The 23965-nt window shown below is 39.6% G+C and overlaps 1 protein-coding gene across 1 annotated transcript; it reads right to left on the minus strand.

Moving 5' to 3' along the window:
- RARS1 (arginyl-tRNA synthetase 1) lies at positions 1–23965 on the minus strand. The gene is made up of 15 exons (XM_060765011.2): positions 23860–23965; positions 20959–21093; positions 19311–19505; positions 15323–15434; positions 14256–14356; positions 13139–13260; positions 12466–12586; positions 10936–11065; positions 9517–9621; positions 9050–9228; positions 8510–8619; positions 6511–6616; positions 5198–5370; positions 1724–1971; positions 1–204 (listed from the first exon to the last, which is right to left on the minus strand). The coding sequence occupies exons 1-15, from the start codon at positions 23902–23904 to the stop codon at positions 95–97; spliced, it is 1992 nt and encodes a 663-aa protein (XP_060620994.1). The 5' UTR covers positions 23905–23965; the 3' UTR covers positions 1–94.

Raw genomic sequence — 23965 nt, forward strand, 5'->3', positions numbered from 1 at the left:
TTCAGCATTCACTGCTTTTATTTTATTTTTTTAATAAGAAGCCATGATTGCCAACTGATTAAATGCTGACAAGTCTGTAAAAAAATCCAGGACATTACATTTTCTGAACGGGCTTGATTCCCAAGATGTCGAATCCTTTGGCCATAACAGCAGCTGTTGCCTCACATAAAAGCATTCGCCACATATTCACTTTCACTATTTTACCTAGAGAGAAGAGAAAACAGGACATAAGGGGAGAGTGTCTGGGTGTGCACACAGGTCGCTGGTTTCCTGGCAAAAGCAGCATATACACCTAAGCTTTGCTCTCTGAACAACAGCACTATGATTGTCTTTTGTCCCTCACATTGAGCTCTGGCTGTTTTGCCCAATTTTGTCTACTGACACTACAAAGATTTTATTCATCTGTTGGTCATTTTCCATCTTGATTACTGTAATTTTCTTAAGACTAGCTTACCAATATCCCATTTTAGTTCCCTGTTTTCTATTCAACATTCTGCTAGGATTATTTTTGGCCTGTTGTTTCAATCACATCATTCCACTGCTGAGGCCACTCCACTGGCTTCCTGTTCCTTTCAGGATCCAATATTGGCTGCTTGTACATGGTGCTATACAAATAAACCAAGGAGCCCTGCCAAAGATGCAAGCTCTATGTGAACTACCTCCCTTCTGTCTTTCAGCTTGCTTTCCTCTTTACTGGTCTAGTTTTAATATGAATAATGTTTTCTAAAACTTTTGGAATTTCTGTTAATTTTACTTTTATAATGTTATATATTCAAATACACCGCTTGTTTTTATAACCACATTGTAGAAGTCTCTTGCCTGAGCAATGCAGATTGTTAACCACTTCTTCTCTAAACATGCTTCTTTGGCACTGACAGGACTCCTCTTCACTGGGTAAGCAGTTCTGTCCACATCAAACAGCCTGTATGTCACCAAAGTGACCCCATGCCATCATGGCAAGAATGTACATAACAGGATGTACACAGTCCTACTAAAATGAACAACTTCCTTCTAAAGTTACCATTTCACCCTGGAAGATACTCTTTAGGAATTTACTAGGTCATCCAGGGTGGCTCTATGGGAACATCTGGCAGAAAAATGCCATAGAGTTGCCTGGAGGAGAAGCTAGAACATATTTTGTCGTATGGGGACAAGCAAACTGAAGGCACAGAGGTTGCACTGTACGTTAATTCCTGTCCTTTTGCGTTTGACAGATAAGAATCAACCATTTTTTCCTCAAGGGTTGGTTTTGTGTTGGATGTGACTTGAGAAACTGCAAATCACTTCTGATGAGAGAATTGGCCATCTGCAGAGATGTTGCCCAGGGGACACCTTGATGTTTTACTATCCTGTGGGAGGCTTCTCTCATCTCTCTGCATGGAAAGCTGGAGCTGATAGGTGGGAGCTCACCCCATCTTGCAGATTCGAACCACCGACCTTCGGCTCAGCAGTTCAGCTGGCACAAGTGTTCAACCCATTGCGCCATCATGGTCTCAAGGGTTCCTGGTGCCCTTATGTTGAAGTGGGTACTTTCTCATAATGGGAGGTGAAATATTTTCTTGGAGAGTCCCTGCAACCCCTCAAACTCTAGTTCAGTGATAAAAAGAGGACCTAGTTTAATAGGAGAGAGCAAATGACTCTTTTTTGAATTCTGTCCCTCTCAGCTCTGGAGCCACAGCCATTTGACCCAACTCCCTTTTAAAATGAAGACATAACAACTCACCAGTTTGCCTGTCTTTTTCCACACAATAGCAGCTGTCATAGAATTCAGTAAAGGTGGTGGCCAGTTCATAGAGATAGTCACAAAGGGTATGTAGTAAAAGGTCATCCAGGATCTTCTGAATAATCTCAGGAAATCTTAAAATACATCTGCCTAGCTTCCATTCCTTTTCGTGGTCCAGTATGATCTCTGTTGTCCTAGCTGCCTTCTGGAGGGTGTTGTCATCAATGCTGGCCAGCCTTGCTATAGATCTATCACAGAAACAAGCCCCAAATTAAGATTCCAGAGCAGGGGTGTATAGCCCCTGAACCACACTGACGCAGTCCCTAAAACTCCCACCAGTATCCCACGTAAAAAGTGTGATTTTCAAGGGACAATTGTGAGAAGGGTTTACCCTCCCTTTCACACTGCAGTTTATCTTGTTAATCTGTTGGACGGACAACAGTGCTCACATGCCGCCTTTTCCCTATTTTTCCTTTAAAATGGTGACAATAACTAAGTACTGTAGTGCATTTTGGTGGGAGGGGGGGGGGACTGCAAGAATTTAGGAGCAGAAGAGTGGCCTAGTGCTCCTGCGTAGTTGTCTACTCTTCTTCCAGAGTAGCCAGGGCTAATCTTTTTATTAAAAAATCCTTTATATATATTGCAAGTGGAAAGGGCATAAAGAAACAAGTTTTACTTTTTCTATAAAATACACCCTTCCTCCTCATCTTGTTCCATTTCAATTTTCATCTTCTATTGGGATCCAGTAGACACCTAGCAGAGCAAAGGCCTGTTGCTCAAAACAATGTCATCAGCAAATAGAGAAGGAAGGCCCTTTTCACAAAATTCCTTTTACATCCCAGTACATCTATTTCGGGCACTTCCATAAATCCCCAAAGCAGATAGCAGGGGACAAGGTCTTTGACTCAGAAGAATATGATGTTCTTCATTGTCAAGTAGAAAGGCATCACTGAATCAAATCAAACCATGCCAAAAACAAGTACTTAGTCCAATCAAAGTTTAAAAGTGACTTTGAAATCACTTTAAACCAGGCCTGCACCATCTGTGGCCCTCCAGCTCCCAAAATTCCTGACCATTGGGCAAGCTGGCTAGGGCTTCTGGGAGTTGGGAGTCCCAAACACTTGGGAGGGCCACAAGTCGTGCAGACCTGCTTTAAAGCAGGGGAAGTAAGGGCAGCTTATGGGGCCCAACTTGCATCTACTGAAATACCCCCAAACCCTGCAGACCTTGTCACATGTATTAATAGGACTGTGGGAGGCAGCAAAGAATTTCAGGGGCGGGTGGGAATAACCTGTGTCCCATAGATTACTGCAATCATAAAAAACTCTGGCTAGTCTAAAAGAAATGAGTGTGTCACAATATTTGATTACCCTGATGAGTTGTACTCAGGACAAAAGGTTACCGTCAGGACAGAATACGTAGAAACATAATGGTTTCCAATTGACAGGGGGTCAGGCAGGGCTGCATTTTATCACCCTATCTATTTAATCTGTATGCTGAAGATATCATAAAGCAGGATTAGACTTGCAGGAAGGCATTAAAACTGAGGTATGGTACATCAACGAATTAAGATATGCACTGCAGAAAATAACTGACTTGGAATGATAACCAAAGAAAGTCAGAGAGGAAAGGCCATAGCAGGTTTACAACTTTTTTTTTGTCGTGTCAGGAGCGACTTGAGAAACTGCAAGTCGCTTGAAGGTTTACAACTGAACACAGAAAACAAAAATAACAACCACATATGAGCTACATAGATCAGTTGTGCACAACAGGGTTGCAGATAGGTTTTTTACCACCTGACTCCTTTCCCTCAGAGAAAGCAGCAAAGTGGATTTGCTTCAATTTCCCCCCTGCCCCTTAACATGATGGCAAGTTGCAGTCCTTTTCCCAGTGAAAGAAGACTTATCTCAGCTCTTGCCTCTGCTGCTCTTCCTTTCTCTTTGACTCTCAGTTGCCTCTGTCGTCTCCTTCTCCTATAGAGGGAAAAACTGCTAACTTTGTGCTATTCATTTCCCTCATTTGTGAGGGAGAAACTTAACTTCACTATGAAGACTCCCACAACAACTTTATGGTGAATCTACACTTCTCCCTCACAAGGGAAATGAATGGCAGGGAGTTGGTGGTATTTCCCACTGGAGGAGGAGGAGGAGGAGGAGGAGGAGATGACGACGACGACGACGACGAGTGGCAACCCAGAGGCAAAGAAAAAAGAAAGAGTGTAGCCAAATTTCTCCTTCACACGTGAATGAGGCCAAATTGGCAGTTTAACCACAGGATGGGGAGAGATAAAAAGAGAAGAACGAAGCCTCCTAGTAAAGAATGAGGCTGAGGCAACAGGAAGTGAGAAAAAATCTACCCCTTGGAAGGGAAATTCATTCCAGAAAAGAGTTTCCATGGGGAAAAGGTATCTCTAATGAAGCTTTATCACCAATCCTTGTTTCCACAATAAGCCCAATTTTCCAAAATGTAATTATCACGAGGACAGAAAGTGAAGTGAAATCTTCTGAAAAGGGGTGCAGAGAGCAAAGCAAACACCTCAGGGATGTTAGCCCTCCACTATGCTATCTAAAGCTAAAAGATATATAGCATATATTGTCTGGAATTACACTTTAAAAAGTACCGGCTCTGACTTACATACAAATTCAACTTAAGAATAAACCTACAGAACCTACTAGTCATTTTAAATTTTGTCATATTGTCATTTTAATTTTTTAATATGTGATTGCTATGCATTTTAAGATGATGTTGTCTTATGTTTGAACGTCATTGAATTGTTGCTGATTGTTAGCCGCTCTGAATCTTTCTACAAGGGAGAGAGTGTGGGATATAAAGAAAGCAAATAAATAAATAAATAAATAAATTTCTATATTGTTTGTAACTTGGGGACTGCCTATATATACATTTTAGATATGTATGTGGATGGAGAGACTTCTCAGCCAGGTCTTCACTTTGGTGTCTCCAAGATGCCAAACTCCACCTGACAAAAGCTTCTGCCTGATGGCTTCATAAGCCAGTCAGAAATATTACTGGCCACATTTACTACCAACCAGTAATTTTAACACATAAGGCAGCTTCCTGTACATGAAGTTACTACCATATGTCTTAAAAATGTAGCTGTCTTGACTTATAAATGTGAATTAAATTTAAAAACAAACCCAAAGAACTTGTCTTGCTCGTAAGTTGGGGACTGCTTGTATTACAGAAGAATAGATTCAGTCAAAGAGCCATGTTAAGCAGGGTTGTTGACTTCGTGACACTGCCAAATATTATAGGAGAATAAACCCAAATGTTCTGCTGACTGAACTCTCTTCCCTGACACCACTCAAAGCATGCAGTGAGGTTGTCTTTCACTAGAATCCACTGTTCTGTCAACAGAAGGCCATTCCTGGATCCTGCCCAATGTATAGTGTTAGCCCCAGAAATGTAGTCGTCATCATCATCAGCACAGGCACTAAAGAAGATAGGCAGGCATACCTGATGCGAGTGAAGGCATAAAGTAAATAAGCAGCAGTATTTCCTCGGTCGTCTAGCATCTTGTCGAAAGAGAAGATATAATCATTTATTCTATTGTGAGAAAGATCTGAATACTTAATGCAGCCAAAAGCAACTGAGGTCTGGGCTGCCTTCAGTTCTTCAGGCGTAAGAACCTGCGGAGGAAAAGAAAACGCACTGCACTTTAGCAAAGCAATTGAACAAAGCACAAAACCAAAAATAGGTCGAAGGGGTGAGTTGAATATGTAAGAAACTCTTACACTAAAACTATTCTGACTTAATTTTTTAAAATAATTTAATAATGTTCATGTCTGGAAAAAATATAGTGGGTTTCTTGCTGTCCTACATCTATGTAACCTATAGGTAGATCACATATTTTTAATCCCCACCCTCCACTGCCATTATCCAATGTTCATCTCCCACATTGACTATCATAGCTTTTTGGTAAGTGTTCATAGTGTTTACAATTACTGCAGAGCATTGTACCCAAATGCATGAAAGTGGCACCGAAGTGTTACTGGCATGCAAGTAGATCTCCCAAACTTTCCCTCTGTGCTCTGCTGCCCTCTGCTGGAGCAAAAGTACACAACTGTCTTCATTACTGGGCTTTGCAATTCTATCTGACCGCTGAGTCAGCAGGACTGGGGAGTTAAGGGTGATTTACTTGCTTCCAACTCTGACCTTGGTAAAATAATAAAGGTTTGGGCTTTGCTTTTTTGCTTTAATGGATATGTGCATGATTTTTTCAAAGTGAGTTCATTCGGTTTTACCAGGACACACATGCATTTTTAAAAAATAATCCCCTGCTGTTTATGCTCCCATTTTTCACCTTGGGAAATTCATGGACATTTTCCTTTAAATGTCAGCTGTGGAGTCGACTCCCCACAACAAATCAAATAGCAAATTTCCTCATATTGCTTTCCACCCTTTCCTCCTGCTTAATAATTTTTCAAAAATTAGAGGGAAGAAACAGTGGGAGAGTTACAAATGGAAGCCATCTGTATTAGAATTGGCCGCTCAGATAGGGTCAATTAATTGATTTTGTAGACTATAAGACTGAGGGCACATTAACATTTTGTAAACCACTCTGGGTGTCTTTGTAGCTGAAGAGCAGGGTAAAAATCTCTGAAATAATAATAATAATAATAATAATAATAATAATAATAATAATAATAATATAAATGGGGTCAAATAAGTAACAATTGTCAACCAACTCCTTCCCAAGGGTAGACTCTAGATGACAATGGAAGACTACCTCTATTTTGGCACTGTGGAAAAAAGAGGCCCATGACTACCTTATCTCTTTCCTTTTCCTTCAATTTGTCCATTGATCGCTTTAGTCCCTCTTCAAGGAGGTCAATCAGCCGTACTGTATCTCCAGAACGTGTTTTAAATTTTTTCCTAGTGATGAAAGATAAAAATGGTGATTCTCCTAAGTTGAAACAGAAATGGACAAATAGAATTCTATATTCCAGATGCAAAAAACCTGGCCTTTCACGATTATGGATATGACATAGCAAATACAGAGCTTGATGCTGGCATCTTAACAAACTGAAACAGAATTGACTAGATTTCAAAATAGGCAGAAGTGCTTTTCTTTCTGTGCAGGCAGCCTCTAAATTGCATATATTCAAACAAGGCCAAAATCATACATTATAATTATGTGCTGTACTCCTAAAACATCACTGCTGAATTACAGACATGACTGTGTTTAGGTACTTTCCCCTATTACATAGAATGAATAATAACCAGACTCATTAGGAACACAGAAGATAAAGAAAAGAACAAAAATTCTAAAAAGCTCACCAAAGTGAGAAGGAAGGATGGATGAATTAATGACAAATTGAGCGAGAAAGGTGGAATGGGACAGAGAAGATGAAGAGGATAATTCATAAATCAAACTATTTTGACTTGTAACCACGACTAATCCTGGTATTTGGAATCATATCCACTAAAATGCCTTATATTCTTAATAAGGTCCTGATCTAGATCGACTCTAAATATGTTATCACCTGTGTTGCTTTAAATAGAAAAAAGTGCCATTTTGTATGTTATTTTAGCATTCTGGATGGTCAATAAAAATGTAGTCTTAATATAAGGACCCCAGAGTGTCTTATAATATAATGTGTATGTATAATGTATGGCCTGAGGTATTGGTTTATCTTTCTTGTACAAGTTACAACCAAACAGTACATGTGTGATATCTTTAACTGTCTTGGCATAAACTAAAGGAAAAAAATATCAATACGGTGCTAAATATCAACAATGATGTGTCAGAATGTACAGCACAGAAACCTGTAGTGGTTGCGAGGGAATACACTTAAGGACAGATGACAATGAGTAGATCACAACCAAGTATGCAGAATGTGCTTCAAAGGAAGACTATCCAGTGAGGAAAGAGAAGGAGGCCTGTCTAGAATGACACTTGTAAGAAAAAGACTCAGAAACCAACAAAAGAGCAAGTGAGTAACTTTGAAGTTCCTTTGCTGGTCCCTCAGTCTTTGCAGCTCACCTCATTCCAGCATATTTCTGATTTGAGAAGCTCCTTTCCAAGGGATGGCAGGGATTTCATTTATCTGCAAGCCCTCTACATGTCAACTCAAAGCCAATTGATACAATCAGTTATAACTGCTTATGATTCCAACATTAAAAAACACATCCACCATCCCTTAGGGATTCACTCACTTTAACATGGTCTTTTAAAACAAATATAGCAACATTAATATGCAAGAAGTAAGATAGAGCTTCATGCTAGGCAGAGGAACTACTGAAGTGCTTCTCTCAATATTTCCCTTAGGCTGTTTTCCACACCCCTTTCCTTTCAGGGACCTCTGAAAAGTCAATTGCAGCTGCAGCTGATGGCAAATGCAGCTCACACTAGTGACTGGTACAGGATGCAGAAATGCATAACTAACACTCTGTCTGTACTCCACTTGAAATCAGGCTGAAGTTGTGTGGGCCACAGCTTTCCTTTCTCGATACCTCTAGAGCAGAGATCAAAATAGTGTGGCTCTCCAGATGTTTGGACTGCAACCCTTAGGATCTCAAACTGCATAACCTGCAGTGAATAATAATAGGAGAGCCATGATAACAATCTGGGTCCTAGATGGGAAATATTCTGGAAGAATTGCTGGTACAGCATAAGGGACCACAGGAGATCCAAGGTTCCTCAACAGACAGGTTTAGGTAACATTTTATGATCATATATTAAGCAATTTCCAGTTAAGGACATCAACCCTTCTGGAGGTTAGCATATCGTCTATTATATGCATAATAAATTATTTGTGAACTTACTTGTCCTCTCCCAACACCACTCCAAACGGCGCATGAACTACTCTGATCACCTTGGGGTCATACCAGCCAACCATTTGAGCTGCTGCAAATATAGTTTGCAAGTGCACAGACTGCAAGACAAAACAACAGGGGATATAAATCCCAAACATGCATCAAGTAAGGTACTGGCATTGATATAATCATAGAACTCTTTCATACATGGGGAAGGAAGCCTATAGACACCTGGCTTTAGTTATCTTGATTATTATATTAATTTATAGGTGCCTTTTTCAGGAAAAAACACTTATGAGATTGGTGGAAGGTACAATTTAAAACAGAGTTGCTCAGTAGATGCTAACTATGTAACTAGTAAGCATTGAAACTGTAAGATAAAAGGACACATTGTCAAAGGACCATCACTGTATAGGCTGAAGTGCCATGTGGATAATTATCCAGGGGCACTTATAATCAATCCCCCATCCAAAACAACAACAACAAAAAGCTCCAAAACAAAACCACCATCTAAAAAATAAAGACATACAAAACACCAGAGAAACTCACCTGTCCACTATCTACCACATATATTATACTATCCGCTTTCTCTCCTAGCAGCCTTTGCTTTATTGCTGCTAAGTCTGAAGTGTCGTAGGTGAAACCCCCATCAGATTTCACAATGGTCAAGGGAATGGAACAGCCTGGGACAAATACAATCTTTCGGCCATCATCCAACTGCACAACTCCTGAAGAGAGAGTCAATTATTGGTAACCACGGAGAAATCAATGACAAACTAGATTAAGGCTTGGAAAGCAAAGCTGTTGCTGCTTTTGGACCGAAGGCTAACACATAAATGAAAACAATAGAAAAGCACCCAGAGAATAATAGTTTGGAACCTAATATCTGATGTTGCTATGTTTCAAAAAGAAAGCTTCTTTAAAGATTTTAGAAATCCTGGTGAGCATAACTGATCACCATGGTGAAGAAAGTGCTTAAGCTATTTTACTTCCAATTATATTCACTGGAGTATTACCTTTTTCTTCAAGCTCCTTCACAATATCAGGCATCATATCTTGATAGTATGATTCTCCCCTCTCTACCAAGGAGATGTCCAAGCAGTCATAGATCTTTTGGAATTCTAATAATAATAGGGAGTGAAAACAAATCACGACGCAAAATTAGAAGGAAGAACTGGAGATACTAGTCCTTACTCTGCAAAAAGAATCAATAATTTCATAGAAAATATAGAAATGGAGGTCTACTGAGAATGGTTTCCAGCTTAGGATATAGCTCATCAGAACATTTTTACATACTATTAAGTCACTTAAGGTGACAATTTGGGTCTAATAAGAATTGCCTTTAATTGAGTTTACATTCAAGTAAGAAGGCAGCCTACTTGTCTCCCAAGGTCAGGTATAATCTGGTTCCTTTGCTGCACTAATTTTACAATAAATGGCCCAATTCCTCAAGGGCATTTCCATTTGGTCTCTTAGTGTTGCACAGCAGGATATAGATTATTTTGTTCTCCTGCTTCCACGGCACTTTCAGCTTTAATTAATACCCAGGAAACATATCCAGAATTTAAATTTACCCTACAATTCACATCGCAGAAACCTTTAGTTTTATGAGTAACTTAGTAGGCAGAAAATGTAATATGGTGCAATAAAGAGCTGCGAAAAAGTACATTACTAATAAGTATAATAATCTGATGATAATGATGAGACTCTTCCTTCACCTATCAAAAAACCCTAATAGAATCAAGTTTCATTCTTGCGCGGGGCACCAGGCAAACATTAAAACCCAGCAGTTCTTATATAGGGCCATAAACAAAATGTCCCAAAGCACCCTTTAGCTTAAGCAACTTCCAATGGTAACAATGAAACATTTTATCTGCTGAAGCAGGTGAAGCAAAGCAGCATCCTTATTGTCATTTGTCATTCTTTGTCACAGAGGTGCATTTATAATCCGTTAAGCAAGAGATCTTATAGTGGATGAGCATGTCATTTCCACATTGCATACTTCTCACACACTAGGCCAAAGGGCAAGGTGTTAGCCGCTGACTTTTACGTGAATACAATATCATTATTATCATTATTATTATTATTATTATTATTATTATTATTATTACTTTATTTGTACCCCGTTAGCATCTCCCAAGGGACTCGATGCGTCTTACACAGGCCGAGGCCTCAGAATATAATTTTAAAATATTATAATCTCAATAAATGTGTCAAAGCCAAAGGAACAATCTTCTTTTTTTGTTTTGTTTTTGCTTGTGCAGTAATCTGGTGCTTGTACTTAATGGACCAAAAGCATTATTTTGAGAGATGATATATAACCTCAACCCCCATTTTTATATAGGTATTTTAATACTCCGAAGCAGTCTGGACCAACTGATTTGCAAGCAAGGAGATCTTTAAAAATGCAGGGATGGGATATTCCAAAGCATTACCTTGCCGGGACACGTCGCAGATCAATTTCCAAGCTTTAATGAATTCTGGATTTTTGCTTTGCAACAGGACCACACACTGGTATGCACGCTTCTTGAACTCCTCCTCCGTGTCAAACCTTCTTTTTGATTCCTACATTAAAAAGAATGCACATATTCCAGCTGCAATATTTTTCTTCATATGGACAGTGTAGATGTGATCCTCTGCTTCTACTCACTTCCTCATTTCCAATGGGAAGTTTCAACTGAGCAAAGCTGATAGCCAAAGCAATAAAAGGGACACTACTACTCCCAAACGGCAGAGCTGACTTCTACTACACATCCAGTAATAGATCATCCCATAAGATAACAAAGTTTCACAGCTGAGCAAGAAGCAGATTCTGGGCACCATCCACACTGAAGACACAGTACTGAGAATATTATTTCTTTCAGTAGCAAATTTCTTTCATTGGGAGAGCAGCAGCGTCGGAATGAAGTTCCAAATGAGAGATGTTTTTCTCTGCCAGACTCTACACAAACCAGTTCAGATCTAATGCTAAGAAGGTGATCAAAGGGGGGAGGTGGGAGAGAGAAGAAGTGACCCCCAAAGACAAAGTTTGTTCACCTGGACCAGAACTGCATCACAGCATAAGGTTTGAAATGTGCAATGTGAAATGAGATTCACATCTCATTCATTATACATTTATCAAGGACAAGTTGCCCCAAACTGCTGGGACAACAGTTCAGAAGAAGAATCAAATGCACTGTCCCAAATACAATTTCCCCAGAAACAAGTGGGCAGAGATATCAAATATGATTTTGCTCAAGCTCTCTTTATATAAGCTTGGAATCAGACCTTTTTCTTGTTTGTTTAAGTCACAGGGAATGTGTATGCAGAATTTGTTAGCAGGTATTTTCCTTCCTACTGGATAAAACCAAACTTGCTGCCATAAGGAGCATGCACCAAATGATTTAAAAAATCAGCTACTCATTTATTTATGGTTTGCCCCTATGATAGATTTTTATTTGCCATTGAAAATCTTTGCAATGCTTCCCTTCCTGCTTACCAAGACGTCACACCATTGTTGGCATAGAAATCTGGGGGAAACAAGCATTCATGTCACTGTGACTCTATGACCAATTTCATCCAGTCATGCTGGAGCACATAGAGATCTCTAGAGAGAATACCTCTCCAGAAGTCTCTTGTTCCTCCAATTAAGTTTTCTGTATCTAGCTTCCAGCAGAAATTAACCATAGAGTCATGTTGCAAGTCCTTATTGACCTAGAGAAGTGTTTTCATACTCAGAGAAGGTACAAAGACACCACACAATGTCTTTATTTGTGGTTTTTCACTTTCATTTGTGGTTGGGTCCTGAGCTCCAAACAACAGTAAATGGGGGGAGACTGGGTTGTAATGTGCTCTCTACGACTTAAGCTACCCACTAGAATACAATGTTCATAAGAGAATAATCTTCCAGGTTGTGCTTATAAAATTTCAACGTTGTGTTGCCTAGCAACATTTGAGAGTAGGGCACCTGTATACTTTAAGCATACCTTATAAAAAGCTTGCAGATCTCCGATGGGGGGAGAGACAGTCAGATAATCTGGAAATTTATCCTGCAGGTGAGCAATCAGCATCCCAAACTGAGTGCCCCAATCTCCAAGATGGTTTAATCTGGGAATAAAAAAGCACAAAACACATAAAATATGTGAGGAAAAAAAATGATTGCGTAAACAAGATTCATGCTGTCTTCAGACACATTCTATGTAGAGAACTATAAAAAGATCACAGGAAAAACTGCTCTACGGGGTCACAGCTATGCGGCTTGCAGGTATTGCAACAAAACATGTAATGGGTTTCTGAAAAATATTTTTCTAAAACAAGTTATACTGTTCCAACCTGAAAAAATCCTTTCTAAAATCCTGGAGAGCTCATTCAGAGCTTGAAATCCTGGGCTGGATCATTTGCAAAGAAAAGTACATTCATCAAGTGAGCATTCGCATTTGAGTGGCCTGACGCAGTTTAAGCCAGCTCTCTGCCCTAAGGAGGATCAGAAGGACAGCTAGGATATTGCATGTGTGTGCCTGTTTGCAAATATCTCTGAAGAAATGTGTATAAAATAATAACACTTCTGTAATAATACATTCATATTATTCCACTGGGAGAATGGCAGTGAACATTCAGACACATATTAATATTTCTAACACTCCTCTATGAAAGACTTACCTCAGAACATCATACCCGACAAATTCGAAGAGACGACACATGCTGTCCCCAATTATAGTAGACCGTAGGTGACCGACATGCATCTCTTTGGCAATATTAGGAGAGGAGAAATCAACCACCACCTTTATGAATGAGAGATGAAAAGAAAATTCACCACAAAATGTTCTATATATTTTTATAACACCAGGCATGTGTGTGTGTTTGTGTGTGGATACATGCTTATATAGAGGGGACATTTTGCTTTGAGTGTATCTCTGTGTATGTATGTACACATATAGAGTGGTATTCCTATACTGTCAGTGAATACATGCCAGTAGTGTAAATAGGGAGTTGTGTACAATGTATAATGTAATAATTATTCATAACATCCAAGCGATGCTAGATCACTGCCAAGTGCATAGCACTTCTCTAAAGAGACAGAATGTGATGATACACCAATTCTGCTATGATAAGCTAAAGGGGGGAAAACCCAGGTACCATGGGCCATTGAAAGAACAAAAAAAAGGTGGCTGAGAGCAAATTAAGTCAGAATGTGGACCAAAAGACATTTCCCCTCTGTGACTGAAATAAATAAATATATTCATTCACTCACAAAAGTTGAGACAAAGTCCACCTCTAAAGATGAGACAATGTTCAAAGACAAAGTCCACATTACAATTGGTTTGAATTAATAAAGGAAGACACGGTCCTGAGTTGCAAAAACTGATCAAGAATCTCAAAAAATGGGAGACTCATTCAAGGGCCTCTGTAAGTTGAATCTGATCCAATGAGAAAGATGTAACAGATACATACTCATGAAATGTTTTTATGTACATAACTGAGTGGATGGAGAACAATTAACTCTTCTTTCTAGCAAGCACTAGTCTTGGAGTGATGCTTTGGAGGATGACTCCAAACGTTGAGAAATGAAAAAGTTCTCCAAGGGCAGACAGAGAGGAGCCCAAAAAGCTCTCATATATGCACAGCCATTGCAGTGTGGTGGCACTTTAGGTCCAAGTTCTTGGTCATTTACAGATAAAAGTACATTCACCAAGTATGCATTAACATTTGGTTAAATACCATCATAAATGTTCATCATCAGTACTAAAGAGACAATAATCACCATTAAATATCATACCCTTTTCCTTTCACCAATTGCAGGAGGCTGAACTCCATTCACTAACAAACTGCTCAGCTGTCTGGATACAAAATCCTTTTTCAGGTGTACATTGATGAAACCTTCAGAGAGGTACAATAAGCATGATTAGGGACAGAGACATATCAAAACATTGGTCTACTCTGTACTAAACAAACATTTTGCACAGCACACAAAACTCCAGAATCATCTCTAGTCAAGTAAAATGATATCTGCAGTCACAGCGAATATCAGTTTAGCACATGGAACTGGAGACATTAATTATTTCGTAAACCATTTTGATCAGGACTGAGTTATCTTGAATGAGGGTTTGTTACTCAACTCACAATGTACTTTGGTGCAGCAACTCAATCCATAACCTCAGTTCTGTGGGCCAGTGCCAGTATGCAAGCTATTAGCTGCTGGTCACAGCAAGCTTCCGGGAAAGAAAGCTAGTGAACAATGAGCACAAATATGGTATCAATTCCTTCCCCAGTTGGGAAATAACCCTGATGGTCCCATACATTGCTATAGAACTTTTTTTAATATCATGTACACTTACAATATTTGCTTTGCTAAGTATTTTTTGCTGCTAGCTTCTGCAAAATTCAGAGGTTAGTAACAGTAGAATGTTTTATCACATTTCATATCCAGCACAATCAACTGAACTTCACACAATGAACCATCCTTAAGTTAAGATATTATATGTCCGGATCAAACATTCCCTTTTCTGGAAGCTAGCATGACATAATGGCACATGTCCAAATTCCTAATAAGCTCTTGCATGTCTCTTGCAATTCAATTCTCAAGGTCTCAAAACTCTTTATCATACTTGCTTTATCCGCTCATTCCGGTTTTTGAAATACCTTCAAGTCGAAATTCCCAACGAGGAGGAATAGTTTTTTCTCATCTAGGTACCTCCAAGACTTTTCTTTTCCTTCCCTCTCTCCCAATTTACCCCGGACCCAAATCCATTATCATACTTGTATTATAATAATTAGTCTTCTAATCATAATACTTGTAATGTCATGTTGAGACGTTCTCATAAGGCAGGGAAGGAATAATCATACCAGGACCAGCAATTTCGACCTTCTCAATGCATTCATTGTCAGGAATGTTTCTGGCAATCTTGTCAGCTATTTCTCGCGGGCTTACTTTTTGCTCCTTTGTCTTGAGCAGCATCTGGAAAACACAGCAAAATGTCTGAATGCAATTGCTCACTCGGAAGAAAGAGAATACTGCAAACAGAATTCAAGGCACATGAAGCAGTTGTGGCAAAAATGGCAGCCTTAGTTCAGAAAACCCTCTCAGCAAGACTGGCCTGCTTGACAAATCTCATCAGATAAGCCTGACAAAGGTAATAATTAAATGCACAATTACCTTGGAAGGTTAATTTATTGAAGTATATACATCCTGTTTCTACAACATAGAAAAAAGAAGTGAATAACTGCTGATGGCATTTCCTCTTACTGAACAGTTCAAGAGATTATTCTGAATGCTATTTCCAGGGGTTTGTATTTCATTACCAATGACTGCTTCATTGTTGTGTTCCTTCAAGTTGTTTCCAACTTACAGTAACCCTAGGCAAACTGATCATAGTGTTTTCTGGGTCTGAAAGTGCATGATGATTACTACCCCCCCCCCCCAAAAGATGCAACATTTCTTCAAGACAAATACTGGGTGATATCTTAATAATTGTAGGACTCCTTACAAAAGGGAGGGTAGACTGGTTTCCTTTCTGTTTTCTCATCTTTTTATTGTTTCAGAACTTGGTTTACTGATAACACTTGCTGTATAATGGATCTGGTTAGTGATGAAATGTGGTTGGTTTTTCTTGCAATGCTAGCATTTCTTTTTAATCTGGATTTAAAATGTTGTTTGATTTCATATATTTAATACATCTAGAATATTTTATTTTATACTGCTGTGAATACCATTTCTGGAGAAATGAATAAAACAGAAGGCTTCCAAAAGCCATATTAGAAGCATAGACATTTCTACTCTTCTTATTTTGAATTATTACTTTCTAAAAGATGATCCTACAGCAAGAGTATCCCCTCCAATACACTACTTAGTTTTCAGAATATCGTCCCTGAAGGGAGAGAGGAGTGTACGTGTCAGGCGGCAGCCTCTCCATGCAACCTGCCAATGAGGAGGAAAGAGCCATCACAAATGTGTTTTGTCTTTCTACAACTCATTAGCATACCCTGCATTCTCAGTTAGAGGGGGCAGAAGGCTGTTTGTTTGAGCATTACATTGCTTGCTTTTGCCTGCTTCCCCATGCAATCACATCCTCTGCTCTGCTCCTTCACCTTTTTGGAAACGTGAACAACTGTCCTTTAGAACATTTATTGATTACTGAGCCCAGTCCTGAATGCATGCCCACAAAAGGGGTGTGGTACATTAACCTGCAAAGTTCTCTTGCGTGATATACAGGAAACTCCAGAAGAGAGCAAATCCTTCATTTATTTGACTTGGGATAAAAAATGTTATTTGTTTTGTTGGCTAGTTAGCCTTTATGACAGTCAGTCAGCAAGTTTTATTAATGTTCTCTGAGGCAAAGGAAGGGGAATTATTTCAAATTACTATGGACTCCAGAGTCTCAAGGTTAGTGAAATCAATTACAATGAAATTAATTATCAGCCAGTGCATGCAGAACAATCATTTCAGTAATAATGTATCTTGAAAGCATATGCTGGCAAGGAAAGATATGGAAAAGCATGTAAAACTAGTGGCAGTATATAAAGCCACTTCTATCTATGCCTCTCTCCAGAGAAATTGCTGGGAACGGCCTAAGATATCAAGGTACAAAGACAATAAAGACATTGAGAAACCTGAACCGGACAAAACTCCTAACAGCAACCTAATTGGGGTAAAGTGGCGGTCAAAATATATTTTAAAAGGCATTGCTTGCTTGTGCTGGGCTGGCTGACAAACGCACACATATGCTAATGAGCTCTGCAAAGAAGAGAACATGGGTTTGTGGGGCTGATTCTCCCAATGAGGTTCATAGAGATGGGCTGTGGGCTGGCACGAATCAGTCTGGTTTGGAAGACAGCCTCTGCCAGGCCAGCTTGCCAGCTAACAATTCTACCATCTTCTGAAGAATGTGGCACAGAGCCTGTCTGGGAACATAAAATGATTTTAATTCACCAATGGAAAATGTTATTGGAGTCAAGTAATGTATTTGAGAGATTATCTACTGCTCCTGAGGGCTTCTGGAAGAGCAGTTCAATCTATCCCACTTTTTTGAACTAGAAAAAAATTGAATCAAGAGGGACCAAGGATCATAAAATACTGTTGGAGGCTGCATGCTGCTATATCTAATCATGCCCTAGAGTAACAATGAGCAACTTCCTAAGTTTGATTCCCATTGCTGGGTCTCCTGTCATTTAAAGTTAGAGAGAGAACATCAACATGGTGCAGTGGGGTTTGAGTGTTGGATTATAACCCTGGATAACTGGAGACCCATGGAACAACCTTTAGCCTTAAAACCAGTGGTTCTCAACCTGGGGGTCCCCAGGTTTTTTTGGTCTACAACTCCCAGAAGTCCCAGCCAGTTTACTAGCGGTTAGGATTTCTGGGAGTTGAAGGCCAAAACATCAGGGGACTCCCAGGTTGAGAACCACTGCCTTAGAGGAAGGCAAAGGCAAATTCCTTCTGAATAAATCTTGCCAAGAAAAACCTTTGATTGGATCAGCATAGATCATTAATCACTTGAAGCACACATTTCTCACCCATACATCCATCTGGTCTCAAGGAGAGAAAACTGTAATTTTGGAGCTTGTTTTAAACCCAGGTCTTTTTGCAAAAAGAGAAAGCGGCCACATTTTGGTTCTTTTAAAACTCCCATTTGACATAAAAGACTGTTGGAGATGGCACTGCAAAAACATTCCTCAGGGCCATCAGAGGGTGCTAAAAAGAGCCACCTGTGAATTGCCCTTTTTTAACCCTTCTGCCTTGGAGTCTGGTTCTCTTTTACCCTCTGATGCCTGCCTAAAATTTATGATTAACGAAGAACCAACTTCTTAGTTCTGAACCCATATATTTTGTTGAAAGAAATGAAAGGTCGTTCACTGAAAAACTATGCCTGGCTCTATCTTGTGAAGGACTTTATTCCTCCACCATCTTTTAGGCTTTCTGACACAGTGTCAATATGTACCTTGGATATTTAAAGACTGAGTTATGTTGTTAGATTTACCATTACTAATATGTAATCGTTCCAGTTTTTATATTTTTACTGCTGCAATTTTAGTAGGATCACTGCTGACCTTGTTTTGGTGATCTGCTCCTTTCATATAACTGTGTTATGGCTAGTGATTACCTTGAACTATGCAGGGAAAAAGCAGAATATGTGAATTTAAAATAAATATCCAGAAATATTCTGGAAAGAACCTGCTTAAGCTTTCATAGTTCTCTGTAAAAGCATAGAAACTACATCTGAAAAGTCATTAAAAAGTCATACAGCCATTTCCCAATATTTCATTTTTTTATATCATCTGCACTGTGTTCACCCACCTGTGACAATGTAAGCAATGTAACAACAGTTATGAAACAATTCTAAAATTGTCTGTTTGGTCTCAATGGAAAAAGAACTTCCCAACACAAAATGAGTGATCTTCCCAGTTAGACCCACTATTTACAGCAATGTTCCTAAACTCAGCCAGATTATCTTCATCGGCTAATGTGTCATTTGGGATATAATTGTGTAAAGATAAAGGTAGTCCCCTGACATTAAGTCCAGTCATGTCTGACTCTGGGGTGTGGTGCTCATCTCCATTTCTAAGCCGAAGAGCCAGCGTTGTCCATAGACACCTCCAAGGTCATGTGGCCAGCATGACTACATGGCGTGCCATTACCTTCCCGCCAGAGCGGTACCTATTGATCTACTCACATTTGCATGTTTTCGAACTGCTAGGTTGGCAGAAGCTAGGGCTGACAGCGGAAGCTCACGCCGCTCCCCGGAATCGAACCTGAGACCTTTCAATCAACAAGCTCAGCAGCTCAGTGCTTTAACCCACTGTGCCACCACAAAAACATTTTCACATTACCATTTACCTGAGTGATGCTCATAGCACTGTTACACTGGTAATCCCCAAACTTGGGCTGCTGACTTGGTGTCACTGCCAGTGGAGGGTTTTCTAAATCTGGATATGCAGCTTTAATAGCTGCTCCAAAAATGTCCTGGAGACGGCTGTTGATGTTAATCATGCCTTTTGATGGTTTCCCTCTGTTCCTTTCCTCTAGAAGGCTCTAAAGGGAAAAATACAAAAATAAATTGTTTTTCTATCTAACTGGGGGGTTCTAATGTAGTGTAATCCATGTTAATGACTTTAACAACAGACCATCACCAGTCCTATAGACACTGCATAGTATTTTTTTAACATCAAAATGACATTTAAGAAGCACATGCATGCTTTTGTGTGGATAATTTTCTGAGCTCTAATTCATTTTTCTTTGGCTAAGAGGGGGAGAAAAGGTCTGCAGGAAAATGCTATGCCTTGAGTGCCCAAAGAGTTTTAAAGTCCTAATTTTCTGTGATTTCTGAGTGAAACAAGTACAGGGTGCAACTTCAAAATAATTGCACAATCACCTGAAAATACTTACCTTGTTTGAAAAAGAAAGGACCCTCTCTGCTTGCTTTGTGTGCAGAAATACAGCAGGGTGAATCTCCTCAATGCCAGCAGACACACTTGCAAATATAGTAATTCACAGGAAGATCTGCTGCCACTAATTAAAATAACCCTTATTAGTTTACCAAGCAGTCTGCACCCTTTCTTACGCAAGTGAATTGGTGAGGAATGACTGCAAACATCTTGGTAAAGTAGCAGGTATGAGAAGAACTATAATTCTATGTTGCTTGAAAATACTATCAGAGAAAACCTATTGAATGGCTTAATTATTTTTCTTTCTCAGACCCCCAATACAGAATGATAACTGGGGTTAGCATCACAGAGAGAGGTATGTATACTCTGAAAAATGGCAGAGATATGCCCTAAGAAAACAGAACAGGACCAACAGATAACTACAGAGAAGTAAGCACTTCTATTTCAGTTCGGTGATTACTTTGTAAACTTATGATGGACCCTATTTCTCAACACATCACTAAAACAGAATTACATTAAGTTAATTCTAAAGGGAGAGGAAATGCAATTGTATGGGGGAAAATGTTTGCTATGTTAACCACAGCTACATTTCAGGTGGCTAGAAGCAGCACGTGGCTCCATAGTTACTGATTTTATGTTTTTAAACATAAGTAGTCACTCCATTTTCCCATCTCCTTTGATACATGCACACATAGTATTGTGTATTTTCTCCACCAGGTACTGCTCCATTCGTCCTTGTTACAGCACAATGAGCAACATGGACTTCTCCAACCATCAGGCCTAGGCCCTTCTCTTACAAACTCTTCTCAAAGATTTTCAGCTACTTCTTCTGGACCTGGTACTTGCTTCCTTGCATAAGCCCTTGACTCACAATTTAATTCCCAGTTTTTGAGTTCCTATTGCTGCTCTTGGCCATAGATCTCTACTTCATCCCTTCTTGGTGTTGTCACAGCAGCCCATTTTCTTCTGGCAACCCAGAGCTAATAATCATAAGCCCTCAAGCATTTCATGAACACAGCTGTTTCACAATGGCAGTTCTTCAGAGGCACAACAATCCTGAATATTTCCCATTGTACAAACAACATGGGAACAATCCATACCTTTTTCAGAACATTTAAGCGATATTTAAGTTTTGCATTCTCTTCTCGCAATCCTTCCAGACTTGGAGAAACTCCCAAACATCCGAAGTTTTTCAAATGATCAATTTCAGACGTCAGAAACTTGATCTCTTTCTCCTACAAAGAGAAATATAATCAGCACTGCGTAACTTGTATTCTTTTTTCTGAAAAGGCAGGGGGATCTTCCCTTTGTAGTCATTAACTGGAGGCATCAATGAATTGAAGTTCAGTTAAAGACATGGCTGGCAAAGCCTGGTAAATCCAAAATCAGATAATCCCAGAATTTGCTGTATACTCAACCACAGTAAAAGTCATGTTTATAACTCCACTCACTTTTAATTTAGGCTCCACCTAGCTTCAGCTTTAGTTACACCTTTTGTTGGAATGTAGGAATGCCAAAAGGTTTGAGTCAAGGTAGTAATATTTTTGTAAAGTAAAAAAAAAAGAGATATTTCTCTTTCACTCTATATAGGAGCAATAGCATTACCAAAGCTTATGGAAACTATTGATAACTGGAGCTCATGGAAGCATCTCACTCATGGGAATACCAGGAGCTGAAGCCAATTTGACAGCAAACAGCAACAACAACGTCCAAAAATACTTGGCTGCCAAGTCTTGATGTCACCTAGCTAACATTTATTTATTTATTTATTTATTTATTTATTTATAATTCAAACTTATATGCCGCCACTCCCCTGGGGCTTGGAGCGGCTATGAACATGATGGTTCAAAGGAGCATCTCAATTTAAAAATGTATTTAAGTCCACAGATTTTATGGATTTCAACTTGCGTAAGTTTCCAGCTAGAAAGGCAAATGATCAAGGATTATGAGAAATGTAGGCCAAAACATCTGCAAGGCAGAAGTGTACCTAACCCAATGGAAAACTAAATATCTGCCATTAGTAGATCTTTAGAACTTATGTCTGACAGGTAAAACTACTAATGAATAATACCATACTCTAATTCATGATAATGTCCACCTGCATAACAAATTAAATATTTTAGCTGTTTTGTACAAGGACTGAGAATAAAGGCTGGGCTGCATTCTTCTGCCTAACAGAAACCATTGAGATTATACACTGCAGCACAGGAAGAAGTTTTCATTTGGGCTAACTCAATGTTTGTTAAATATACCCTTAAAGTAGTTGCTACTTAATTTTAAGCAATCCAACAGAGATCAATTCACCAATTTCAAGGAACTGTGATTCCAAAACAATGGCCTGATTCATGCATGAAAGTAAATGGTTTTAGCATTAACACTGTAACAAGACTTGGTCCCGCTCCCCCTGCTTCATGGCACAGCATGAAGTAGAGTGGAAGACATCAGAATATTACACGCAATTTAAGGCGTTTAACCCTAACTATGGTGAAAGGAGGGGAGCCAACTTCATAAACTATAATTTGAAGGTAGTTTATGGTTTCCAACCCTGTTTAAGATTATTTATTTAATTATTTGCCGTATTCATATACTGCCTTTCTCAGCCCAAGGTGATTTACAGTTGGCACAATTTGATGTCCCCAACAACATAAAATACAATTTAAAAACATTTAGAAAAGAATATAAAAAACCATACAAAACCAATAGAAACATAAATCCTCAGCGTCTCCTTACTAAAATCATTTTTCTATTCACATTGTCCAATTGTTCCATAGATCCATATTTGCCTGTTACACAGTTACACTGCATTTTTTGCTGTTCGTATTTGTTGTGAACCGCTGTGAGTCGCCTTCGGGCTGAGAACAGCGGTATATAAGTAAGGTAAATAAATAAATAAATTTGCAAATGCTTGGTCAAAAAGCCAGGTTTTAATTTTTTTACAAAATGTTAAAGGGGGGGGGGGCAGATCTAACAGATTAACTGGATCTGGACATCATAACCAATTCATTATTATAAAACAGAAAGTGAAAACACCTCTTTGTATCTTATCCATGGAGCAATAAATCAGAAATGGGGAGGGGGGCATGGAGCATGTGGCTGGCAGGCTGCAATTCTCATCTGCCACGTCACATCCCCAAAACCAATTCACCGTACTAGGAATAAATGAAGCAGATGCTAACTGATTCATGAAACTGTTTGGTGCTGGGAACGATTTCTTAGGTTTTGCAAACTGAGAAAGTAGTGAAGTTTTCAAAGTTAGTGCTAATGAATGAGAGCAAACCTCATGTGGGTCACATTTACAAGAGCTTTGATGCAAAATGAAGTTATGCAGCACCACATCGCGAAGAGGGGTTTTTGTTAATGCTTCTATCAAGCAGAATTGAATGGAAAACTAAGCATGCAATACATTGCTAGGCAAAACTTTTGCAAAAAGTGAAAGTAGCACAATAAAGGGGAAAAGGAAGAGTTTCCATTATTAAAGTAAAAGTGAAACAGGCATGGGCCAACTTGGGCCCTCCAGATGTTTTGGACTTCAACTCCCACAATTCCTAACAGCCTACCGGCTGTTAGGAATTGTGGGAGTTGAAGTCCAAAACACCTGGAGGGCCCAAGTTGGCCCATGCCTGCTCCACAACCACCACTTATTGGCAGTTATGAGGAAATGTGCAGTTTCCCCATCTACATGCCTTCCCTCAGCTTCCTTAACAAAGAAACACCCAGGAAAACTCTGCTGAGACATCGAGGGATTCATTCAATGAGGAGGCTCCAAAAAACCCCATGCCTATCCATTTAGCAAAGGAAGGTGGCCATGACTTCCAAGAGAATAGAGATGTCATGAATTCCAGAACTGACAGCCAGGCCCAGAGCCAGGCTAATGGGGGAGGGGGGGGGGTGTTATGGGAGTTCACCAAAAGGAGACAGGGACCGAAGGAGGAAGAGGGCAGGACCCCCATCCAGGCCTACACCCGCCCCTCCACCCTCCCGAGGAGTCCCGGGCGCCTCACCTGCCGGCAAAGCCTCTCTGCCCACTCCGCCGCCGGCGCGTCCATCCTCACGGGAGCACGACATGCACCACCGGAACCGGATGCCGCCTGGCCGCTCTCTATGCTG

The sequence above is a fragment of the Anolis sagrei genome, chromosome 2, assembly GCF_037176765.1.
Source record: "Anolis sagrei isolate rAnoSag1 chromosome 2, rAnoSag1.mat, whole genome shotgun sequence".
NCBI lineage: Eukaryota > Metazoa > Chordata > Lepidosauria > Squamata > Dactyloidae > Anolis > Anolis sagrei.